This window comes from Bufo bufo, chromosome 1, assembly GCF_905171765.1.
Source record: "Bufo bufo chromosome 1, aBufBuf1.1, whole genome shotgun sequence".
Classification (NCBI taxonomy): domain Eukaryota; kingdom Metazoa; phylum Chordata; class Amphibia; order Anura; family Bufonidae; genus Bufo; species Bufo bufo.
The window spans coordinates 717168479-717190575 of NC_053389.1; the positions used below are offsets into that span (position 1 = coordinate 717168479).

The 22097-nt window shown below is 43.7% G+C and overlaps 1 protein-coding gene across 1 annotated transcript in view; it reads right to left on the reverse strand.

Moving 5' to 3' along the window:
• Positions 1–947: 947 nt before the first annotated feature.
• The window catches only part of MEGF11 (multiple EGF like domains 11), a 370671-nt gene continuing 349521 nt past the window's right edge, over positions 948–22097 (reverse strand). The window contains exon 20 of the mRNA XM_040414290.1: positions 948–2411. Coding sequence (XP_040270224.1) covers positions 2236–2411 — 176 coding nt within the window. The 3' untranslated portion in view covers positions 948–2235. The remainder of the gene's footprint in view (positions 2412–22097) is intronic.

The following is a 22097-nucleotide window of genomic DNA, read 5'->3' on the forward strand; positions in this document are numbered from 1 at the left end:
CCTTACAGTCTAAATTCCGGAAACACTGGAGCATATACTGTAATAGTGTAATAGATATAAGAGGAGACATCTCATTCACTGCAAATAATACCTATAAAGATGGCGCATTCGGAAATCAATGGTAATGTGCTGTACCATTGTGTGACCTGACCCACGAAGAGGTTTATTTCCTATCCCTGACGGCTTCCACTCATTCTTCCAGGCCCAGCAATAGTGACCTACCTGCAGCTCACTTTCTCTTTTAGACTAGGGCTCCATGGCAATTCAGAGTGAGATTTTCACAGTAATGTATTCCTTTGGGTTAGATAACATCACATATCTGCAAGTGCAGCACCAAGGGCCAAGTGAGATTACAGGGGTGATATTCGACAGTACACTAGCCAAACTACTGCAAAATCTCCTTGAAAAGGAAAGTGTTATGTCAGTCAATAGTCACGCTATCAGTGACCGACTTGTAGCCCCACCTTCCTTTTCAAAAAGAGGTTCTGCAGCAGTACTATGTATTCTGTATATATAATGTACTACCACCTACTGTAAATGATAAGAATATTACCGTTCTCTAACCTAGCTGTAGTTGGCCAGCGTCTGGGGTTTAATGACCTTGATTCACCTCAGTATAGAATTATCATGTATTCGCACCTACTGGTATACCATAGAACAGCACTGCAGACCCGGACAATCGCGTACTTTGCTTACGTTGGGAAAGTAGAACAGAGATTTCCAGGGATGGAATGAGGCAAAGAATAAAAAGTCTCCTTTTATTTCCAGCACATTAGTGGCTTCATTCTCTTTGGAACTGGTCAGTTTGGTCTAGATTTGTGATGGAATTTTATTACAAAAGCAAATTGCAACATAGTGCATAAAAATGGCTGAAAGCTTTCCCGGAGCCTCTCTCTTTTGTCGTACACCCTCCCTTTCACACTATCACCTCCCTCCTCATATGTAGTGTTAGAGATTAATAGCCCCTGACCAGAAGAGGACTGAAAACGTATGGACCAATTCTCCCAGGATAAAGTCTTCTGCATATACCTTTCCCATGATTATTTAAAGTGCATTTTCCACTAAAACCCTGAAAATATAAGTCCCCGAGTATTCGTCTCATGTAGCGTCTTGAATATTGAATTCAGCCATTCTAAGTTATCTTGGTCTAACAGATGCTGTACTTCCAAAAGTGACAGCAATTAATGGCAGCCATTACAGTACCCATAGGGATTGTCACTATCCACGCATCCTGAATCCCATCAAAATCTGCTGTTCCCTCAAGCAGTAGTTTTTTTGCATTCTATACTAGAATCAGGATGGACAGAGCTATAGGTCCTGGCCATACAGGAGAGGGCTGCAATACATGGAATTGAGAGAGGCCATAAAAAATTGAACTATCATTAGATGATCATGAGGTTATCAGTAAGCAATAGGGCATCTATGGCTGCAATATACAGACCTTCAACTATAACCTACCTATACATAGTCCATTAAAGGGGTTGTCCAGCTTTTAAACACCTTTAGGTAGTCCCCCTTCTTTCTGGAGCTTACTTACTTGCTGCCCGTCGCTCAGATCCAGCTTCTTCGGTTAACCAAGCTCTGGTCCTTGCATGTCAACGGATGGTGGTCATGTTTGACGCAGCAGCCACTGACTGGCCGAAGCGGTGACATGTCCTCCAAGCAGCATGTGATCCAGTCATTGGCTACGGCGGCACACGTGAACCCCAATAATTCCAGAGGTTGCTGAAGGAGGAGGAACCCACCATTTAAAAGCTGGACAACCCCATCCTGTACTTGGGATGACACAAGAAAATGGCTCCTGTTGATAAATAAGTAATACCAAGTTGTATTTCCCAGCAATCCATTATCGCATTCATCATTGCCTTCTACAGATCATTTCTTGTCTGAGTATGACATATATACATTTCTTTAGAGAAAGCTGCTCTATATACATGTATTTACATATATTATCCGTCATTGTGTGTAAACTGCAATTTCCAAAGCTGACTCATCGCCTGGACTAGTCCCTGTTCACATGTGTACCTTATAGGAGGATGAGTGGTATCTGGCCATACACAGTGTATACACACACATATACACATATATACACACAGTGACTTGTCCTATAGATACATCCTATTTGTATAAAAAAAAGTCTCCTAATGACATCATGCATGTGTCCAGTGGTGCCGGCCCTTCACAGAATGGGCATATTGCAGAATGAGAGCGCTCTTGGTCATTGTCCTCACATTTCTATAAAGATTGATTATCCATCTGCTTATCCCAAAATGTCCCATGCGAGGGGCTGTGCCGGACTGGCAGTAGATCGTAGTGGCTGGGGATGTGGCTGTTCCTTGGCAAGTCGTACGGGTTCTGCATGTAGTTGGGGATCTGATGTTGGGCATCCTGAATTAGGGTTAGTGATGGCTCTGTGAAGAGACAAGCGGCACATGAGACACAGTCTTATCATAATAACACACCCTGCCTCATTCCTGCTCAGCCTGCTTTGTGTTGGTTTCACCTACCCCACCCCAACCCATCCACATTGTTCTTTATGTCAATCCAAGGAAATATATGGCAGACGTTTCTGAAGCTGACAAAATATATGTGGGAAAACACAATACCCAGGCAGCTACCTGTTAAGCCTTGATTAAATTATTCTGATAGACAGAATAACGTACAGTGAGGTCATTTATCATAGTGCAGTATGCTTACAAGGACGGTAAAACGTATCATTTCCACTGTAAATTTCAATGTGTTCTTTAGACTTGGCAATGTTCTCTCAACAGGCACAGCAAAAGTGGGTAACAGTGGCGCACCATTCATTTCTTAATACACTTTTATAGTGGTCAGAGCTCCAGTTTCCAAATACTCTAGATATCTCATATATATAGTTTTAAAAGATAGATACCTGCATCTACCACTAGAGAGAGCTTATGAACTAACTGCATACAGATACATTATACAGGTTGTTCAGGGGGCAAAAATGTATGATGGAAGGGCTGGAGCATACTCGCACTGAAAGGCCTGGTGATACCTGGTAAGTCAATCACTGGCCGCAGTGCAGAGCAGACCAGTGATTGGGACCAGAAAGTGAAGACCAGTGGGGACTAGGTGAGCAACAGAACAGAGGCAGACGGGGATTGGTAAGGGTAAGTATGACTTTTTTTTAACCTTTTTTTATTCCACTTTAAGGCATCTACCACTGATTTTTACCCCAAGTCAATAATCACTGGAGTAAGCTCTTAAGTTCCCTCAAGTGTTGACTACAGACAGCCAGTGATTTAATGCTTAAAACGGTTTTCCTGGAATAATGATATTTAAGCAAGTGAGCGCAGCCTGCCCTGAAACAGAAAATGTATACTTAGCTGCTCCACAACTCTCCGTTTCTCTTTGCTGCCTCCATTTTTCAGTCCCAGCACTGTTTACAACCAGCAGTGCATCGGCATAGTCACATGCACCACTCCAGCCAATGTTTGGCTTCAGCGGTGACGTGCTTGTGGTCACATGCAACATGAAGGACCGGAGCGGCATGAAGCAGGTAAGTATGCATCTAATCTTTCAGGGGTCAAGCTGTGGTCACAATTCTCTTTCATATTCAGGTACAGTAAGGGTCCATGCACCTCAATGAGTTTCCTATTACTTCTCCATACAACAAGGAACCATAGTACGGTTGTGTTAAATGAAGCCTGTAACCCGTTCAGGACCTCCACCGTACATGTAGTACTCTCTTTAAACATGGCGCCTGCTTACACGTACAACGGGCGCCATAGCCACCGGGTTTCTGCTGTTTAAAATAGCAGAGACCCGCGGCACGTGTGTCACGATGGGGAGTGGGGGAAACTCCCCACCTTACAATGTCAGAAATTATAGAAAGCCACTAGGCCTGGATTCCGGGAAAAGGGAGCAGGTCACCTCCTAAAGCGTCCCTAATCCTTATATATTTTTTATTTAAAGTTTTTAAAAATATAAAAAAATATAAAAGTTTAAATCAACTCTCTTAAAATAAAAATATTTAACCAATAAAAAAAAATAAACATCATGGGCATCACCGCATGCGAAAATGCTCATACATTTAAAATATAACATTATTAATGGCATATGGCAATGGCATGGGCATTTTTATCTAGGCCTATGAAGAGAACTACAGAGCTGGCATACTGTCATCCCACATCTCCATCTACTATTATAATGAGGAATATGCTTCAGATGACACCTTCAACTCACAGCAGCAGTAAACTGTAAAATAGGAGGCCTTAACATTTGTTGCCACAAGACATGTTTTGTATTTGATTTTTAATGGCATATAACTAATGAAATGAAAAATTAAAAAAAAATGTTTTTCTATAAATATACCCATTTCTGATGTCCCTTTAATGATCAACACAGACAGAATAGGGGGAAAAAATTGAGGAACGGTGGAAGGGCAAGTCTTCAAAACCGCATTATTCCGCAAACTGCTCTGCAAATATTACAGCAACAGCCAAACCTCTGTAGCCTCTTGCTTTGGTTACAATTTGATTGCAGCGCCTTAAATCAATGACATGCTTTCATAGAATAAGGAACTTCCTGGAACAGTGGAGTCTATTGTCTGACCTAATAATAAGGAAAATATTGCGGTTTGTCAGTTTACTAGGATAATTAACATCAGTGGGCCATGAGGCATGCTGAACCGCATGCCTCGTTGATATTCCTATTAGTGCGTTATTACGCTTAGGCTATACAGCCGTAACAAGCATTGCACGACCAAATATCGCTGCATAGCACTGGCATTATGGAAGTGAATGGGGTTGCAGCACAACCCACAAGTTAATGTGTCCTGAGAATCCCACAGTGTTGGATTTTTTGCAAATTTTAGGTTGCAGAAACTTGTGGGTCACAAAGCAATTACATTTACTTCAATTATACAGTGCCTTGAAAAAGTATTCATACCCCTTGAACTTTTCCCTATTTTTTACACCCACAAACTTAAACGTATTTTATTGGGATTTTTTTTTAACCTATTATTTACGGATTTTGTGAGTTTTCAGTTTTCAAAAAAGAACATTACAGACAAAATCATATTTCCAGAAAAAAGAAATATAACAGCAAACATATATTGCCTAGTAAAATGACAGTAATAGTAACCGTATAATTTCTTGTCCACCAAACCTAACAACCGCCAGTTTCAAACAATGAATCGTAATTAAAGCAAATACAAAACATGAATGGCTCATATATTAAATATCCATAGCTCAGGAAAGAATAACAAAGACACAATAATTAAAGGATATCAAGCCTTCCATTTCTCCCATCTTGCAGATTTACCAAGTTGGTTAGCAATGGACTCTTCAATTGTGTATTTATACTGTATTTTATTAATTACCTCTGTTAAAACAGGGAGGTTAGTGGATTTCCATTATTGTGCAATTAATGTCCTGGTTACTGTAAGGACATGTGATATGATGGTGATGTCTTCGATGGACAAATTCTCTAATCCTAAAGAAAGTAAAGCTACTTCTGGGCCCCATGGGAGTATAGATCCAGTTACTTGTCTCAACAAACGAGTTATACCATTCCAAAAGCTCCCCAATCCAGAGCAGTGCCACCAGATATGTAATAGCGTTCCAATCTCTTTAGAGCAACGCCAACACATTGGAGAGGTCTGAGGAAAGATCCAGAATAAGCGGTATGGTGTGTAGTACCACCTGTATAAAAGCTTTCTCGATACCTCTAAATGATTGATACATTTGGAAGTAGTGACACTAAGCGTAAATACATGATGCCATTGCTCCGTGGTGAAGGAGTGTCCCAGATCTGATTCCCATTTGGTTTGGAATAGTAAGGACTCTGATGTGTGGATAGACAATATCGCTTGATAGCTTTTGGACAACCCTTTCTTTCTCAAAGATGAGTTGGAGAAGAAGCTTTCAAAACTGATAGTGGATGGAATGGGAGAATGTAGTAGTGTGTGCAATAAATGTCTTAATTTAAGATACTTATAGAAATTCTCTCTTATCAATTCCAAAGTTTTCCATAATTTGCGAGAAAGGAAAAAGTATCTGGTTTTTAAGAATCTTTCCTAGCGTATCAATCCTCTTGTCGTGTCTATCCATCCTGATAAGTCAAGGCTTGGGATTAGTGCTTGTAGGACCTGTAATGGAGTAGCAGGACGTCGTAGGGGAATTAATGTCCTGATAAAGGAACATCTAGTCCACAAATTGATTCCCGCTTGGAAAGGAAGTGAGGGGGATAGGTGAGGCTTTCTGCTCAAAGTGTTGCTCCACAGAAAGAGCTTCATATTGGTTGTCCCCACTAAGTGATTTTCCATTTTCACCCATTGTTTACTAGTATCATTTATCCATAGATATTTGAGCTGGTCTAAGATGGTTGCTCTATAATACATAAGAATAAATAGGCCTCCCAGGCCACCATGTGATATAGGGAGAAACAGAGTAGAGGCAGGTACACTCGGTCTACCATTCGCCCAAATGAAGTTAAGTAATATGCTTTGTATTCTTTTAATGACTTGGCGGGGGACAAAGATAGGTAAACAACGGAAATAATATAATATCTTAGGGAGTAGAAACATCTTGACAGCAGAAATACGACCCAACCAAGAGATAGGATACATCAAAAGGGACTTGATGTCAGTAAGGAGTTGTTTAGTTAAAGGGTTTCTACCACTTCGTTTCACATAATTAGCTGTCAGACACTAGCGATCCGCTAGTGTCTGCTCTGCCAAACCATCCTAATATAATAGCTTTTAGGGCAGCCATTTCGCTAAAAAAAGAACTTTTATTGATATGCTAATGAGCCTCTAGGTGCTATGGGGGCGTCATTAGCACCTAGAGGCTCGGTCTACCTTCACAAACTGCCGCCGCCCAGCGCTTCCCTCCAGCCCGCCCATCTCCTCCTGAATGCGATCCTCCCTGTGAGCGTATGTATTCGGCGCATGCGCAGTGAATGTCTGACCGCTTCCCTGCTCAGACATCTCCACTGCGCCTGCGCGATGACGTCATAGTGCTCCGAGGAACAGGCGCAGTGGAGATGTCTGAGCAGGGAAGACATTCACTGCGCATGCGCCGAATACATACGCTCACAGGGAGGATCACATTCCGGAGGAGATGGTCGGGCTGGAGGGACGCGCTGGGCGGCGGCAGTTTGTGAAGGTAGACCGAGCCTCTAGGTGCTAATGACTCCCCCATAGCACCTAGAGGCTCATTAGCATATCAATAAAAGTTCTTTTTTTTGCGAAACGGCTGCCCCAAAAGCAATTATATTAGGATGGTTTGGCAGAGCAGACACTAGCGGATCGCTAGTGTCTGACAGCTAATTATGTGAAACGAAGTGGTAGAAACCCTTTAAGGGCTGGTAATTTGTGATCTGAAGCTTGGTGGGAGAGAATGTTAAAGTTATCCCCAAATTCGGATTTCCCTCAGTAGTCCATCAAAAGGGGTACTGCTGCTGTAAGACTGACTGTAATTTCTCATCTATGCCTATCCCCAGGGCCAATGATTTGGTAGCATTGAGTTTGTAGTAGCTAACTTTGATAAAGTGTGCAAGAATATCCATTACAGGGGGTAATGATGTTACTGGTTTGCTGAGGGAGATAAGAACATCGTCTGCAAAGAGACCAATTTTATGGTCCTCTGAACCTTATCTAATGCCCTCGATATCCGGAGATAATCTAATGTGTTGGTCAAGGGTTCCATGACCATGTCAAAAATGAGAGGGGACAGTGGGCACCCTTGTCTAACTCCATTAGAGATGGTGAATGGGTCTGAGATAGAACCTGAAGTAAAGATTTTTGCAGTTGGGTTAGTGTATAATGCCATAATGGGGGTAAGGAAAGCAGGGGGAAATCCACATTTCCCAAGTACCTCCTTAATATAGCCCCAATGAATCCTATCAAACGCCTTCTCTGCATCCAAAGAGAGAAGCAGTGAAGGCGTCCGACGTTTAGCAACCACCGACAGGATATTTAGAAATCTACGGGACCCATCAGATGCTTGGCGCCCTATTACAAAGCTCACTTGATCATTAGGGTACTTTCACACTAGCGTTTTTCTTTTCCGGCGCTGAGTTCCGTCCTAGGGGCTCAAATCCGGAAAAGAACTGATCAGTTTTATCCCCATGCATTCTGAATGGAGAGTAAGGCCTCTTTCACACTTGCGTTGTCCGGATCCGGCGTGTACTCCACTTGCCGGAATTACACGCCGGATCCGGAAAAACGCAAGTGTACTGAAAGCATTTGAAGACGGAGCTGTCTTCAAAATGCTTTCAGTGTTACTATGGCAGCCAGGACGCTATTAAAGTCCTGGTTGCCATAGTAGGAGCAGGGAGTGGGGCTCCCGGGGCGCTCCAGAATGACGTCAGAGCGCCCCATGCGCATGGATGACGTGCCATGCGATCACGTGATCCATGCGTTTGGGGCGCCCTGACGTCACTCTGGAGCGCCCCGGGAGCCGCACGGACGGTAAGTATGCTGCTCCCCCGCTCCCCGCTACACTTTACCATGGCTGCCAGGACTTTAGCGTCCCGGCAGCCATGGTAACCATTCAGAAAAAGCTAAACGTCGGATCCGGCAATGCGCCGAAACGACGTTTAGCTTAAGGCCGGATCCGGATCAATGCCTTTCAATGGGCATTAATTCCGGATCCGGTCTTGCGGCAAGTCTTCAGGATTTTTGGCCGGAGCAAAAAGCGCAGCATGCTGCGGTATTTTATCCGGCCAAAAAACTTTCCGTTCCGGAACTGAAGACATCCTGATGCATCCTGAACGGATTTCACTCCATTCAGAATGCATTAGGATAAAACTGATCAGGATTCTTCCGGCATAGAGCCCCGACGACGGAACTCTATGCCAGAAGAAAAGAACGCAGGTGTGAAAGAGCCCTAATCCGTTCAGGATGCATCAGGATGTCTTCAGTTCAGTCTTTTTGACTGATCAGGCTTTTTAGAAAACCGTAGCATGTTGTATTTTTACCTCCGGCCAAAAATCCTGAACACTTTGACTGAACATCGGATCCGGTCTTTTTCCCATTGACTTGCATTAACGCCGGATCCGGCGCTGTGTGTTCAGTCAAACCGGATCCGGCTTTTGCATGTTAAACCCGAAAAATGTGAAAAAAAAGTTAAAGTCCATAAATGGCGGATCCGTTTTTTCCAATGCATTTTTTCATTGTGATCACAATCCTGATCAGTATTCAAATGTAATCCGTTTTCACACGTTTTTCCAGATCCGGCGGGCAGTTCCGGTGTCGGAATTGAACGCCGGATTTAAACAACGCTAGTGTGAAAGTAGCCTTACGTATTACTGTTGGGAGAATGTCATTTAGTCTATGTGCCCAGATCTTGGCATATAATTTTAAGTCGACACTCAGAAGTGAGAACGACCTAAAGTTAGCAGGTGTATTTGGTGATTTCCCTGGTTTAGGTAGGGTGACAATCAGTGCTTCCAACATTTCTGATGGGAATTTGCCTGTTCTGAATACATTATATACTTTAGTTAAATAGAGAGCAATAGAGTTTGTGAGTCTTATAAAATTCACCAGTCATTCCATCTGGACCCGGGGATTTATGTAAAGGTAATGAGTCAATAAGCTTTATTACCCTCTGTTCAGTCATTTCTGCAGATAATTGTTGTGCATATGTTGTGGAGATTACAGACAAGGAGATTTGATTTAGAAAGGACACGATTTCACAGTGTGTCGGTTGGTGTGTGGCATTGTCGTCTTTCAAGTTGTATAGGGTATTATAGTAGCCAGCAAAGGAATTAGCAATTCCCCTGGGATCCAACATTTTGGTTCCATTTGGGCCATGCAGATATGGTATTCTAGATTTCAGGGTTTGAGATTTAAGGCGGCGGGCTAATAGGGCTCCTGATTTATTGTCGTACCAATAATATTTTAATCGAAGGTGGCGTAACGGCAGGTCATATTGATATGTATGTAAGTTATGTAGTTCGACTTGCACTATGGCTATCTTAGGAGCCAGTTCAGCTAAATAAGCTGATTTAATCTATGTAAGTCTGCCAATTGTAATTGTAATTGGAGCTGCTTAGCTTGTCTACACTTCTTATCAAATGAGGATTGTTGGATAATGCGCTCCCTCACTGTGGCTTTCATGGCACACCAAAGTGTACTATTTGAAGTTATATTATTATCATTAAAGGCAAAATATCTTTAATAAAACGGTGCATCTGCGGCTTATAAGTATTGTGGGTAAGAATGTAGTTATTCAGTCTCCATGGCAATAAGGGACTCAGGCTTAAAGGGAACCTATCAGCACCAAAATGGATCATAAACCACCAGCAGTACCTTAAAGCTGTTAACATCCGGCTTTTAATGATGTTCTTGTGTAAAATGTCTGAGGCGCATGATCGCTGTAAAACAACTTTTATTCCCCCGCAGGTCGTATGCAAATGAGGCTTCCTTGCTTCTTGTCTATGTAAGCACGTCCTCTAACTGTCCCCTCTTTTGTTAGATTGACAGCCTGCAGCGCGGCCGGGATGGCACAAGTCTCGGACATGAGCAGTGCGCCGCTGAAACCCGGCTAACAGCGGCAATAGCCGGAGACAGGATCGCGCCTTACCAAGGAGCGCATCGCGCATGCGCGAGACTTATGCGATCCCGGCCACACTGCAGGCTGTTAATCTAACAAGAGGGGATGGTTAGGGGGCGTGCTTACCTTGACTCGAAGTAAGGAAGCTCATGCGAGATTTTATCTGTAGGGGCGTTTCTTAGGCGGAGCTGAGGAGCTTGACTCGGAGAAAATATGACGCTTCTCTGGTCAAGCATGTAAGATATTACTTTTTTATGTTAATTAGCATAAAAGGCGGGAAAGCGTTATAGGGCGATAAAATAGGACAGGTTAGTCCTGAGAAGATTATGGCTCGATCACTGGGAACTATGAGGGTAAACAAGCATTAAGGCACATTTGGTTTTATATGTCAGAACATGGTGACAGGTTCCCTTTAAGTGTTCAGTCACAGACATGGTGATAGAGGCATGGTCGGACCATGATATAGTGTGGATGGCAGACTGACTGATTCAGTGAAAGAGGGACTTGTCTATAAGAAAGAAATCGATTCTGGTATATATCTGGTGAGGATTGGAGAAAAACATGTAGTCCCTATCTTAGGGATGTTGTATGCACCAAATAGGCCATTTTTATGTAATATGGAATATAGGGAAGTTGGTTCTTTATGGGGTATTTTAGATGTAGAGTCCATCGAAAGCCATATGGGTTTGTTGAAATCCCCCATCACCATCAAGGACCCAAATGTATCTTTAGATACTTTGACTAGTACCCAGTTAAGGGACTGTTCTTGACATCCATTGGGAGCATATAGTGCGACCAAGGTATAATTTGCGTTATTAATAGTGCAATGTAAAACAACTAATCTACCCCCATCATCCACCATACCTCTGTGTAAAGTAAAGGCCACTGTGTTTTTAACAGCAATCGTGACTCCTCCTTTTTTATTAGGCACAGCCACTGAATATATCTAGGGGAAATGCTTATTTTGTAGGCATTTAAGATCTGCTGATCTCAAAAGCGTTTCTTAAATGCATACCACATGTCCACCTAGAGCTTTAACCTCTTTCCAGAGCATCAATCTTTTCATTCAGTGATATTATTTTAAACCCCATAACAATAGTATAATGGATGATATGGTTTAGCTCCCATTATATACAGTACCACTACAATCATGTGTACAAATGGCGCATAGACGAGCGTCCGCCTTTGTTCACTAGGCAAAGAGTATAAAACATATAAAAACAGAAAATTGAGAAAACAAAAATAAACATAATAAAAAAAGTCCAGGACATGAACTAACAGATCTTCTATGGTCTAATGTAGGAAAAGTCAAGTAGTCACTGTAGGATACAAGATGTGTATCTACTGGGGGTCAGATCAACGGAATCCGATGTAAACACACCGTGAGCTAGTGTCAGCCCACTTGTCACCGCCAGTTCTGTGAGAAGGTCTGTTAGACGTTCTTCTCTACCTCTTGCATGAGGTTCTTTGTTTTGGTTTCACTTTGTCATCTCCTTTCCTTCTCCCAGGTGTCACCTATTTACACTAATTGTCTCCCTTTATATTTCCTCCCATACTGCCTCACTTTGCGGTTTATACTACTTCCTGGATGAGTTGTTCACTGCTGGAGACTGCTACTGCTGATTCCTCAGATAAGTCTTTTTCCTTTATTTGTGTTTCCTTGCTGGCTTGATTCTAGGTGACCCTGATTCCGTCCGTATTAAGTGCAGGGAGCCGGTGGTCGTGTCCCCTCACTATTATAGGGTTTTCAGGTGTCACAAAGTATTAGGTACGTGGGCATGCAATCGTCTACCATAAAGACCTTTGCATGGGCATAGCAGTCAGGGAGAGCTCTAGGGGTTTTATAGGGCTCACCCATATGCTCCTTAGTTGGGGATCAAGCCAGTCGGATGTTTATTTAAAAGTTCCAGCTTTCTGCAACACCACCTGTGACATTATAAACCGCCATAACCGTCTTAAGCATGGATCCGGTTTCAGCCTTGATTGACCGCATGCAAGGTCTTTCGCTGGAGGTAGCAGATCTCCGTAAAACTGTGTCTCAGTTTCAGGTGACCAGTTCTGCTGGCGTTCATAGAGTTTGTTCCGAGCCTAAGATCTCGGTTCCGGATACGTTCTCCGGGGGTACTGAGAATTTTGTTCGCTTTAGAGAGGCTTGCAAACTCCATTTTCGCCTACTTCCCCATTCCTCTGGTGATGAGGAGCAGAGGGTGGGGATCATCATCTCGCTGCTCAGGGATAACGCTCAGTCTTGGGGCTGCTGGTGGGGGCATGGCCCCTCCGATAGGTGGATGAATTTTTTGTAGCCCTGGGGCAGATATATGATGACCCGGATCGTATTGCTCTGGCTGAATCTAAACTGCGTCTTTTATGCCAGGGTAAACAGTCCGCAGAGATATATTGTTCTGAATTTTGGAGATGGGCAGCTGATACTGGTTGGAATGATGCTGCACTCCGAAGTCAATTTTGCCATGGTCTTTCGGAAAGATTGAAAGATGCATTTGCTTTTCATGAGAGACCAGCCTTGTTAGAATCTGCCATGTCTCTAGCTGTTCGTATTGACAGGCGTCTTAGAGAGAGAGAGGAGACTACTCCTTCCTGGCATATTCAGTCCAAGGACAGTGGGGCTGTCTCATTCAGTGTGCAGGGGTCTCAGTCTCTCTCAATCCCCTCTGAGGAGGAGTCCATGCAGCTGGGTTTGCTTGCCTCTGATAGTAGAGGATTCAGCCCTCAGAGGAGGGTTTGTTTCTGTTGTGGGGGTATAAATCATTTGGCTAATGTTTGCCCCTCTAGGAGATTCATGGAGCTTTCTGAGGGTAATAAAAGAAAAACAAAAAGAAAAAAACCCTCTAAAAACTTTCCATTTGCTACTATTGGCAAGGTTGATGCGGAAATTAAAGGTTTGCCGTTTATTTGTAGATTTTTGTAGATAGTGGAGCAGCTGTCAATCTCATTGATAATCAATTTGCAACAACGCATGGTTTCCAGGTATGCACTTTGGAAAAGGATATACCTGTTTTTGCTATCGATTCCGCTCCACTTTCTCGAAGATCATTAAAGGGCATAGTTCACAATATCCGTTTGACTGTGGGTGACGCTCATGTTGAGGATGTCATGTTTCGTCTTAAGCGGATTACCTACTCCTCTAGTGTTGGGGCTACCCTGGCTCACTAAACATAACCCCACCAATTATTGGCAAGCAAGGCAAATAAATGGTTGGAGTGAGTTTTGCAGAGAGAATTGCCTCATGGCGTCTCTTTCAGAGGTTTCTACCAAGACTGTGCCATCTTTTCTCTCTGAATTATCGGATGTGTTTTCCGAGAATGGTGTCCAGGAGTTGCCCCCTCACCGGGAGTACGACTGCCCTATTAATCTCATCCCAGGCGCCAAGCTGCCAAAATCACGTTTATACAATCTCTCCCAACCTGAAAGAGTCGATATGCGTACTTATATCTCTGAGAGCCTGAGAAAGGGACACATCCGACCCTCGAAGTCACCTGTTGCCGCTGGTTTTTTTTTGTTAAGAAAAAAGATGGTTCTTTAAGACCTTGTCTGGATTTCAGGGAGCTGAACCGTATCACGATTCGTGACCCATATCCGCTTCCTCTGATCCCGGACCTGTTTAACCAGATTGTTGGGGCTAAGGTTTTTTCTAAGTTGGATTTAAGAGGGGCATACAACCTAGTCAGGGTCAGGGAAGGGGACGAATGGAAGACGGCCTTCAATACCCCTGAGGGTCATTTCGTGAATTTGGTTATGCCCTTTGGTTTGATGAATGCTCCGGCCGTCTTCCAACATTTTGTGAACAGCATTTTCTTTATCATTTAATGGGGAAATTTGTACTGGTGTATCTAGATGACATTTTGATTTTTTCTCCTGATTTCAAGACTCATCGAGACCACCTACGTCAGGTCTTGCTGATTCTGCGGGAGAATAAATTGTACGCTAAACTGGAAAAATGTGTGTTTGCGGTTCCGGAGATTCAATTTCTTGGTTTTCTTCTCTCCACTTCTGGTTTTCGCATGGACCCTGAGAAGGTCAGCGCTATGCTTGATTGGGAGCTTCCTGAGAATCAGAAGGCGCTGATGCGGTTTTTGGGTTTTGCCAATTATTACAGAAAGTTCATTTTGAATTATTCCTCTGTTGTTAAGCCACTCACTGATATGACTAAAAAGGGGGTAGATTTTTCTTCGTGGTCGGTAGATGCGCTTAAAGCCTTTTCTAGTATCAAAGAGAGTTTTGCTTCCGCTCCCATTTTGGTACAACCTAATGTCTCTCTACCTTTTATTGTTGAGGTGGATGCTTCTGAGGTGGGTGTGGGTGCGGTCTTATCTCAGGGTCCCTCTCCCGCCAAATGGCGACCGTGTGCCTTTTTCTCAAGGAAACTCTCCTCTGCAGAGAGAAATTACGATGTGGGAGATAGGGAGTTGTTGGCCATCAAATTAGCTTTTGAGGAATGGCGCCATTGGTTAGAGGGAGCCAGACACCCTATTACCGTGTTTACAGACCATAAGAATCTGGCCTACTTGGAATCGGCCAAGCGTCTGAACCCGAGACAGGCCAGATGATCTTTGTTCTTTTCTAGGTTTAATTTTGTTGTTACGTTCCGCCCTGTGGTTAAAAATGTGAAGGCGGATGCCCTGTCCCGTTGTTTTCCGGGAGGGGGGAACTTTGAAGACCCGGGTCCCATTTTGGCTGAAGGGGTGGTCGTCTCTGCTCTTTATCCTGTTTTGGAGGCAGAGGTTCAGGCAGCCCAGGCAGAGGCTCCTGATCTTTGTCCCCCTGGGAGGTTGTTTGTGCCTCTCGCTTTACGACACAAGGTTTTTGAGGAGCACCACGATACTGTCCTTGCTGGGCACCCGGGGAGTAGAGCCACAGTGGATCTCATTGCTCGGAGATTCTGGTGGCCGGCTCTTCGTAAGACGGTTGAGGGTTTTGTGTCAGCCTGCGAGACCTGCGCTCGTGCCAAGGTCCCTCAATCACGGCCATCGGGTTCTCTCCTCCTGTTACCCATTCCTTCCCGTCCTTGGACGCATCTGTCCATGGACTTCATTACAGACCTGCCTCGTTCCTCGGGGAAGACTGTGATTCTGGTAGTAGTGGACTGTTTTAGCAAAATGGCGCATTTCATTCCCTTTCCTGGGTTACCCAATGCCAAGACGCTGGCGCAAGCGTTTGTTGATCACATTGTTAAATTGCATGGCATTCCTTCAGACATCGTTTCTGATAGGGGCACGCAATTTGTTTCCAGATTCTGGAAGGCCTTCTGTTCTCGCTTGGTGGTTTGGTTGTCGTTCTCTTCTGCTTTTCACCTACAGTCGAATGGTCAGACCGAACGCGTCAATCAGAATCTGGAGACATATCTGCGCTGTTTTGTGGCGGAGAATCCGGAGGATTGGTGTTCTTTTTTGTCCCTTGCTGAGTTTGCTTTAAATAACCGTCGCCAGGAGTCCTCTGATAAGTCACCATTTTTTGGTCCATATGGGTTTCATCCGCAGTTTGGGACATTCTCTGGAGAGGGGTCTTCTGGTTTACCTGATGAGGAGAGATTTTCCTCGTCTGTGTCATTTATTTGGCAAAAGATTCAGGGTAATCTGAAGAGGATGAGTGAGAGATATAAGCGTGTGGCGGATAAGAGACGTGTGCCTGGTCCGGACCTGAATGTGTGTGATCTGGTGTGGTTGTCTACAAAGAATATCAAACTGAAAGGTTCCCTCCTGGAAGTTGGGTCCTAAGTTTATTGGGCCTTACAAGATCTTGTCCGTCATCAATCCTGTTGCCTTCCGTCTTGATCTTCCTCAGACTTGGAAGATCCATAATGTTTTTCACAGGTCCCTATTAAAACCTTATGTCCAAACCACTGTACCCTCCTCTTTGCCTCCTCCTCCGATTGTTGTTGATGGTAATCTTGAATTTCAGGTCTCTAGGATTGTGGATTCTCGCATTATCCGCGGTTCTTTCCAGTACCTCGTTCATTGGGAGGGTTATGGTCCTGAGGAGAGGAGGTGGGTCCCAGTGGCGGACATTAAGGCCACTCGTCTCATCAGGGCTTTCCATAGGTCTCATCCTGAGAAGGTGGGCTCTGAGTGTCCGGAGTCCACCCGTAGAGGGAGGGGTACTGTCACCGCCAGTTCTGTGAGAAGGTCTGTTAGACGTTCTTCTCTACCTTTTGCATGAGGTTCTTTGTTTTGATTTCACTTTGTCATCTCCTTTCCTTCTCCCAGCTGTCACCTATTTACACTAATTGTCTCCCTTTATATTCCCTCCCATACTGCCACACCTTGCGGTTTATACTACTTCCTGGATGAGTTGTTCACTGCTGGAGACTGCTACTGCTGATTCCTCAGATAAGTCTTTTTCCTTTATTTGTGTTTCCTTGCTGGCTTGATTCTAGGTGACCCTGACTCCGTCCATATTAAGTGCAGGGAGCCGGTGGTCGTGTCCCCTCACTATTATAGGGTTTTCAGGTGTCACAAAGTATTAGGTACGTGGGCATGCAATCGTCTACCATAAAGACCTTTGTATGGGCATAGAAGTCAGGGAGAGCTCTAGGGGTTTTATAGGGCTCACCCATATGCTCCTTAGTTTGGGATCAAGCCAGTCGGATGTTTATTTATAAGTTCCAGCTTTCTGCAACACCACCCGTGACACCACTGCCTTGTGCAAAATGAGGCAACTTATAGACATGCCTAGCAGAAAAGGATACAATAAGAGCAATGCTCCGGCTTGCCTGGAATAGAGTTAGACCGTACGGCGTTTCCTGTAAGTCACTGTGGTCCACTCTTCAGGGATATGTTGTGGAGCCTGTCTTTTACCGAGGTTCGCGGTGTTGTCCTCTGAGAGTAGATTCCATTCTCTACACATTTGAAAAGCGGCTCCTGGTGATGAGAGAACATGCTTTCCTCACATTTTGGTGATGATCAGCTTAACAGGAAAGCCCCACTTGTAAGGGATTTTGTGATCCCTGAGCAGCTTTGTGACTCCATTATATTCCCGCCTTTTAGCTGTGAGATATCAGCATATAGGGAGATGTTTTTCAATCTTTCTGGAAGGATCGTTCCCCTGCGCATAGCTTCCAGCAGCTGTTCTTTTATATGAAAAAAATGTATGCGGGCTGTAAGGTCTCTAGGTTTGTCTGCTGGGAGTGTTTTGGCAGACGATGATCCCTATCTATCAGAAAGTCAATAGTGCTCGCTTGGGGTAAAAGGGCTGCAAATAAATCAGTGAGGTAATCTTTCAGGTTTTCTTGTTTTATCTCTTCTGACACTCCCCTAAAACGGACATTATTGCGCAGTGAACGGTCTTCCATATCTGCGATTTTCTTTTTCAGTGCAGCGATTTCTTCTTCAAGATTATTAGCCACATCTACGATCTCATTATGGACCACAGTGAACTCCGCCATTTTAGACTCTATATGATCAGTACGATTACCCAGAGATGTGATCTCATGTAATTCAGAAATAGCTAACCTGAATTTTTTTTGAATGGACAGTTTTAAATCATTCAGCAGGTGCTTCATTCAGTTACAGTAATAGTAGATCCCGGTATAGTGGAGCAAGGACTGGTGGCTGTGGTAGCTTGTGGTTTCCCCACTAACCGGCCTACTGTAGTAACATGGCTCCTAGAGGCCTTAGTAACTGAGGACACACTATCATGTGTTTTAGGAAAGTTTTCCTCCCGGGGATGACCCAGGGCTGGATTCAGATGTCCAAACCCTTGATCTTTGCTCCCTTGCTGCTGACGAGGCCATGGAATTGCTTGGGAATTTGTGCTCACCCTGTGTTGTTGCCGGAGGAAGCGCGGCGCTATCTTGTGAGGGATCCACTGCTGGAAAAAACTAGGTGAGCTTCAATGGGTTCTTCTTTCCCTTCTTTTTCAGCATCATGCAGTCGGCAGGGGGTAAGCCAGATGTATCGGGCCTGAATTTGAGGCAGTCAAGAGCCGCTTTGGAGCTGTAATGCTCCAAAGCTGGTGTCTCACACAGCAACTGCCATGCGCCGCTAGCCACGCCCCTCCATTTTATTGGGGTTTTATGTGATAGACCAACACAAAGTAGCAAGTATGTGTGAAGTGTAAAGGAAATGATACCTGGTTTTAAAAAAAATTAAGAAATAAAAATCTGAAAATTGTGGCATGCATTTGTATTCAGCCCCCCTGAGGCAATACACTGCGTGCAGAATTATTAGGCAAATGAGTATTTTGACCACATCATCCTCTTTATGCATGTTGTCTTACTCCAAGCTGTATAGGCTCGAAAGCCTACTACCAATTAAGCATATTAGGTGATGTGCATCTCTGTAATGAGAAGGGGTGTGGTCTAATGACATCAACACCCTATATCAGGTGTGCATAATTATCAGGCAACTTCCTTTCCTTTGGCAAAATGGGTCAAAAGAAGGACTTGACAGACTCAGAAAAGTCAAAAATAGTGAGATATCTTGCAGAGGGATGCAGCACTCTTAAAATTGCAAAGCTTCTGAAGCGTGATCATCGAACAATCAAGCGTTTCATTCAAAATAGTCAACAGGGTCGCAAGAAGCGTGTGGAAAAACCAAGGCGCAAAATAACTGCCCATGAACTGAGAAAAGTCAAGCGTGCAGCTGCCAAGATGCCACTTGCCACCAGTTTGGCCATATTTCAGAGCTGCAACATCACTGGAGTGCCCAAAAGCACAAGGTGTGCAATACTCAGAGACATGGCCAAGGTAAGAAAGGCTGAAAGACGACCACCACTGAACAAGACACACAAGCTGAAACGTCAAGACTGGGCCAAGAAATATCTCAAGACTGATTTTTCTAAGGTTTTATGGACTGATGAAATGAGAGTGAGTCTTGATGGGCCAGATGGATGGGCCCGTGGCTGGATTGGTAAAGGGCAGAGAGCTCCAGTCCGACTCAGACGCCAGCAAGGTGGAGGTGGAGTACTGGTTTGGGCTGGTATCATCAAAGATGAGATTGTGGGGCCTTTTCGGGTTGAGGATGGAGTCAAGCTCAACTCCCAGTCCTACTGCCAGTTTCTGGAAGACACCTTCTTCAAGCAGTGGTACAGGAAGAAGTCTGCATCCTTCAAGAAAAACATGATTTTCATGCAGGACAATGCTCCATCACACGCGTCCAAGTACTCCACAGCGTGGCTGGCAAGAAAGGGTATAAAAGAAGAAAATCTAATGACATGGCCTCCTTGTTCACCTGATCTGAACCCCATTGAGAACCTGTGGTCCATCATCAAATGTGAGATTTACAAGGAGGGAAAACAGTACACCTCTCTGAACAGTGTCTGGGAGGCTGTGGTTGCTGCTGCACGCAATGTTGATGGTGAACAGATCAAAACACTGACAGAATCCATGGATGGCAGGCTTTTGAGTGTCCTTGCAAAGAAAGGTGGCTATATTGGTCACTGATTTGTTTTTTTGTTTTGTTTTTGAATGTCAGAAATGTATATTTGTGAATGTTGAGATGTTATATTGGTTTCACTGGTAAAAATAAATAATTGAAATGGGTATATATTTGTTTTTTGTTAAGTTGCCTAATAATTATGCACAGTAATAGTCACCTGCACACACAAATATCCCCCTAAAATAGCTAAAACTAAAAACAAACTAAAAACTACTTCCAAAAATATTCAGCTTTGATATTAATGAGTTTTTTGGGTTCATTGAGAACATGGTTGTTGTTCAATAATAAAATTAATCCTCAAAAATACAACTTGCCTAATAATTCTGCACTCCCTGTACTTTGTAGGACCACCTTTCGCTGCAATTACAGCTGCAAGTCTTTTGGGGTATGTCTCTACCAGTTTTACACATCTACAGGATGAAATTTTTGCCCATTCTTCTTTGCAAAATAGCTCAAGCTGGGATGAGATTTAGGTCTGGAATTTGACTGGGCCATTCTAACACGAATATGCTTTGATATAAACCTTTCCATTGTAGCTCTGGCTGTATATTTAGGGTCGTTGTCCTGCTGGAAGGTGAACCTCCATCCCGCTTTCAAGTCTTTTGCAGCCTCTACCAGGTTTTCCTCCAGGATTGCTCTGTATTTTGCTCCCTCCATCTTCCCATTAACTCTGACCAGCGTTCCTTTCCCTGCTGAAGAAAAGCATCCCCACAGCATGCTGCTGCCACCGCCATGTTTTACGGTGGGGATGGTGTGTTCAGGTAATGTGCAGTGTTAGTTTTCCGCCACATATAGCGTTCTTCATTTAGGACAAAAAGTTCAACTTTGCTCTCATCTGACCAGAGCACCTTCTTCCACATGTTTGCTGTGTCCCCTATGACACTTGTGGCAAACTGCAAACAGGAATTCTTATAGCTTGCTTTAAAAAATGGCCAGGCCAGATTTGTGTAGTACACAACTAGTAGTTGTCCAGTGGACAGATTCTCCCACCTGAGCTGTGGATCTCTGCAGCTCCTCCAGAGTGACCATGGGCCTCTTGGCTTCTCTAATTAGTGCTCTCCTTGCCTGGGCTGTCAGTTTAAGTGGACGGCCATGTATTGGAAGGTTTGCAGTTTTATTTCATTTTTGGATGATATATTGAACAGTGCTCCATGAGATGTCCAGAGCTTGGGATACTTTTTTTTTATAACCTAACCCTGCTTTACACTTCTCCACAGCTTTATCTCTGACCTGTCTGGTATGTTCCTTGGTTTTCATGATGCTGTTTGATCAATAATGTTCACTAACAAACCTCTGAGGCCTTCACAGAGAATACATGACACATAGGTGGACTATATTTACTAATTAGGTGACTTCTGAAGGCAATTTGTCATGCTGGATTTTATTTAGGGGTATCAGAGTACAGGGTGCTGAATACAAGTGCATGCCCCACTATTCAGTAAAGACCTTTCCACTTCACACATACTTGCTACTTTGTGTTGGTCTATCACATAAAACCCCAATAAAATACATTTAAGTTTGTGGCTGTAATGCAAAAAAAAATTTAGAAAAGTTCAAGGGGTATGAATACTTTTTCAGGGCACTGTACATGGCGATTATTTGTCGCAGTAACAAAAGTCTAGCCCCAGCCTATATGTTATTATGATGCTGTGTAAGCAACAGGTTTGCACTGATGCTGTCTCTGATGTAAAAAACATCTGCACCCAACCTCAATGGGTATGTGAGAGATAAGACAAAATCAATTAGATTGCCTGGATCAAATAAACGAATACACATTTTATAAGAGGCATTTTCCGGCTGAAGCTAATTAAAGTATGGACCTCGTTGTATGCTATGCTAATAAAACTTTTCATTTGCTACATGGGTTCCTATGTGCTTGCTCCCTTCATGACCTCCCTTGATTATAGCATCAATTGATGTTATTACAGGCAATTTTCTTGTGTATTCAACCAAATCTTGTTTGTGGCTGACTGGCAAGAATAAACAGTAATAATAATGACTTGCTTTGAGTAGAACTTCACCTGCAACATGGCTAAGTATTGAAGGGGTTATATTATATTAGCGCCACTCTCAAGGGCGGACTGGGAACTTAAATGGCCCTGGAAAAATTACTAAATGTGGCCCTGTTTTGTAGTTGGGTCCAAATTGATAGAAGGCAGAGCCATTAATACCATATTGT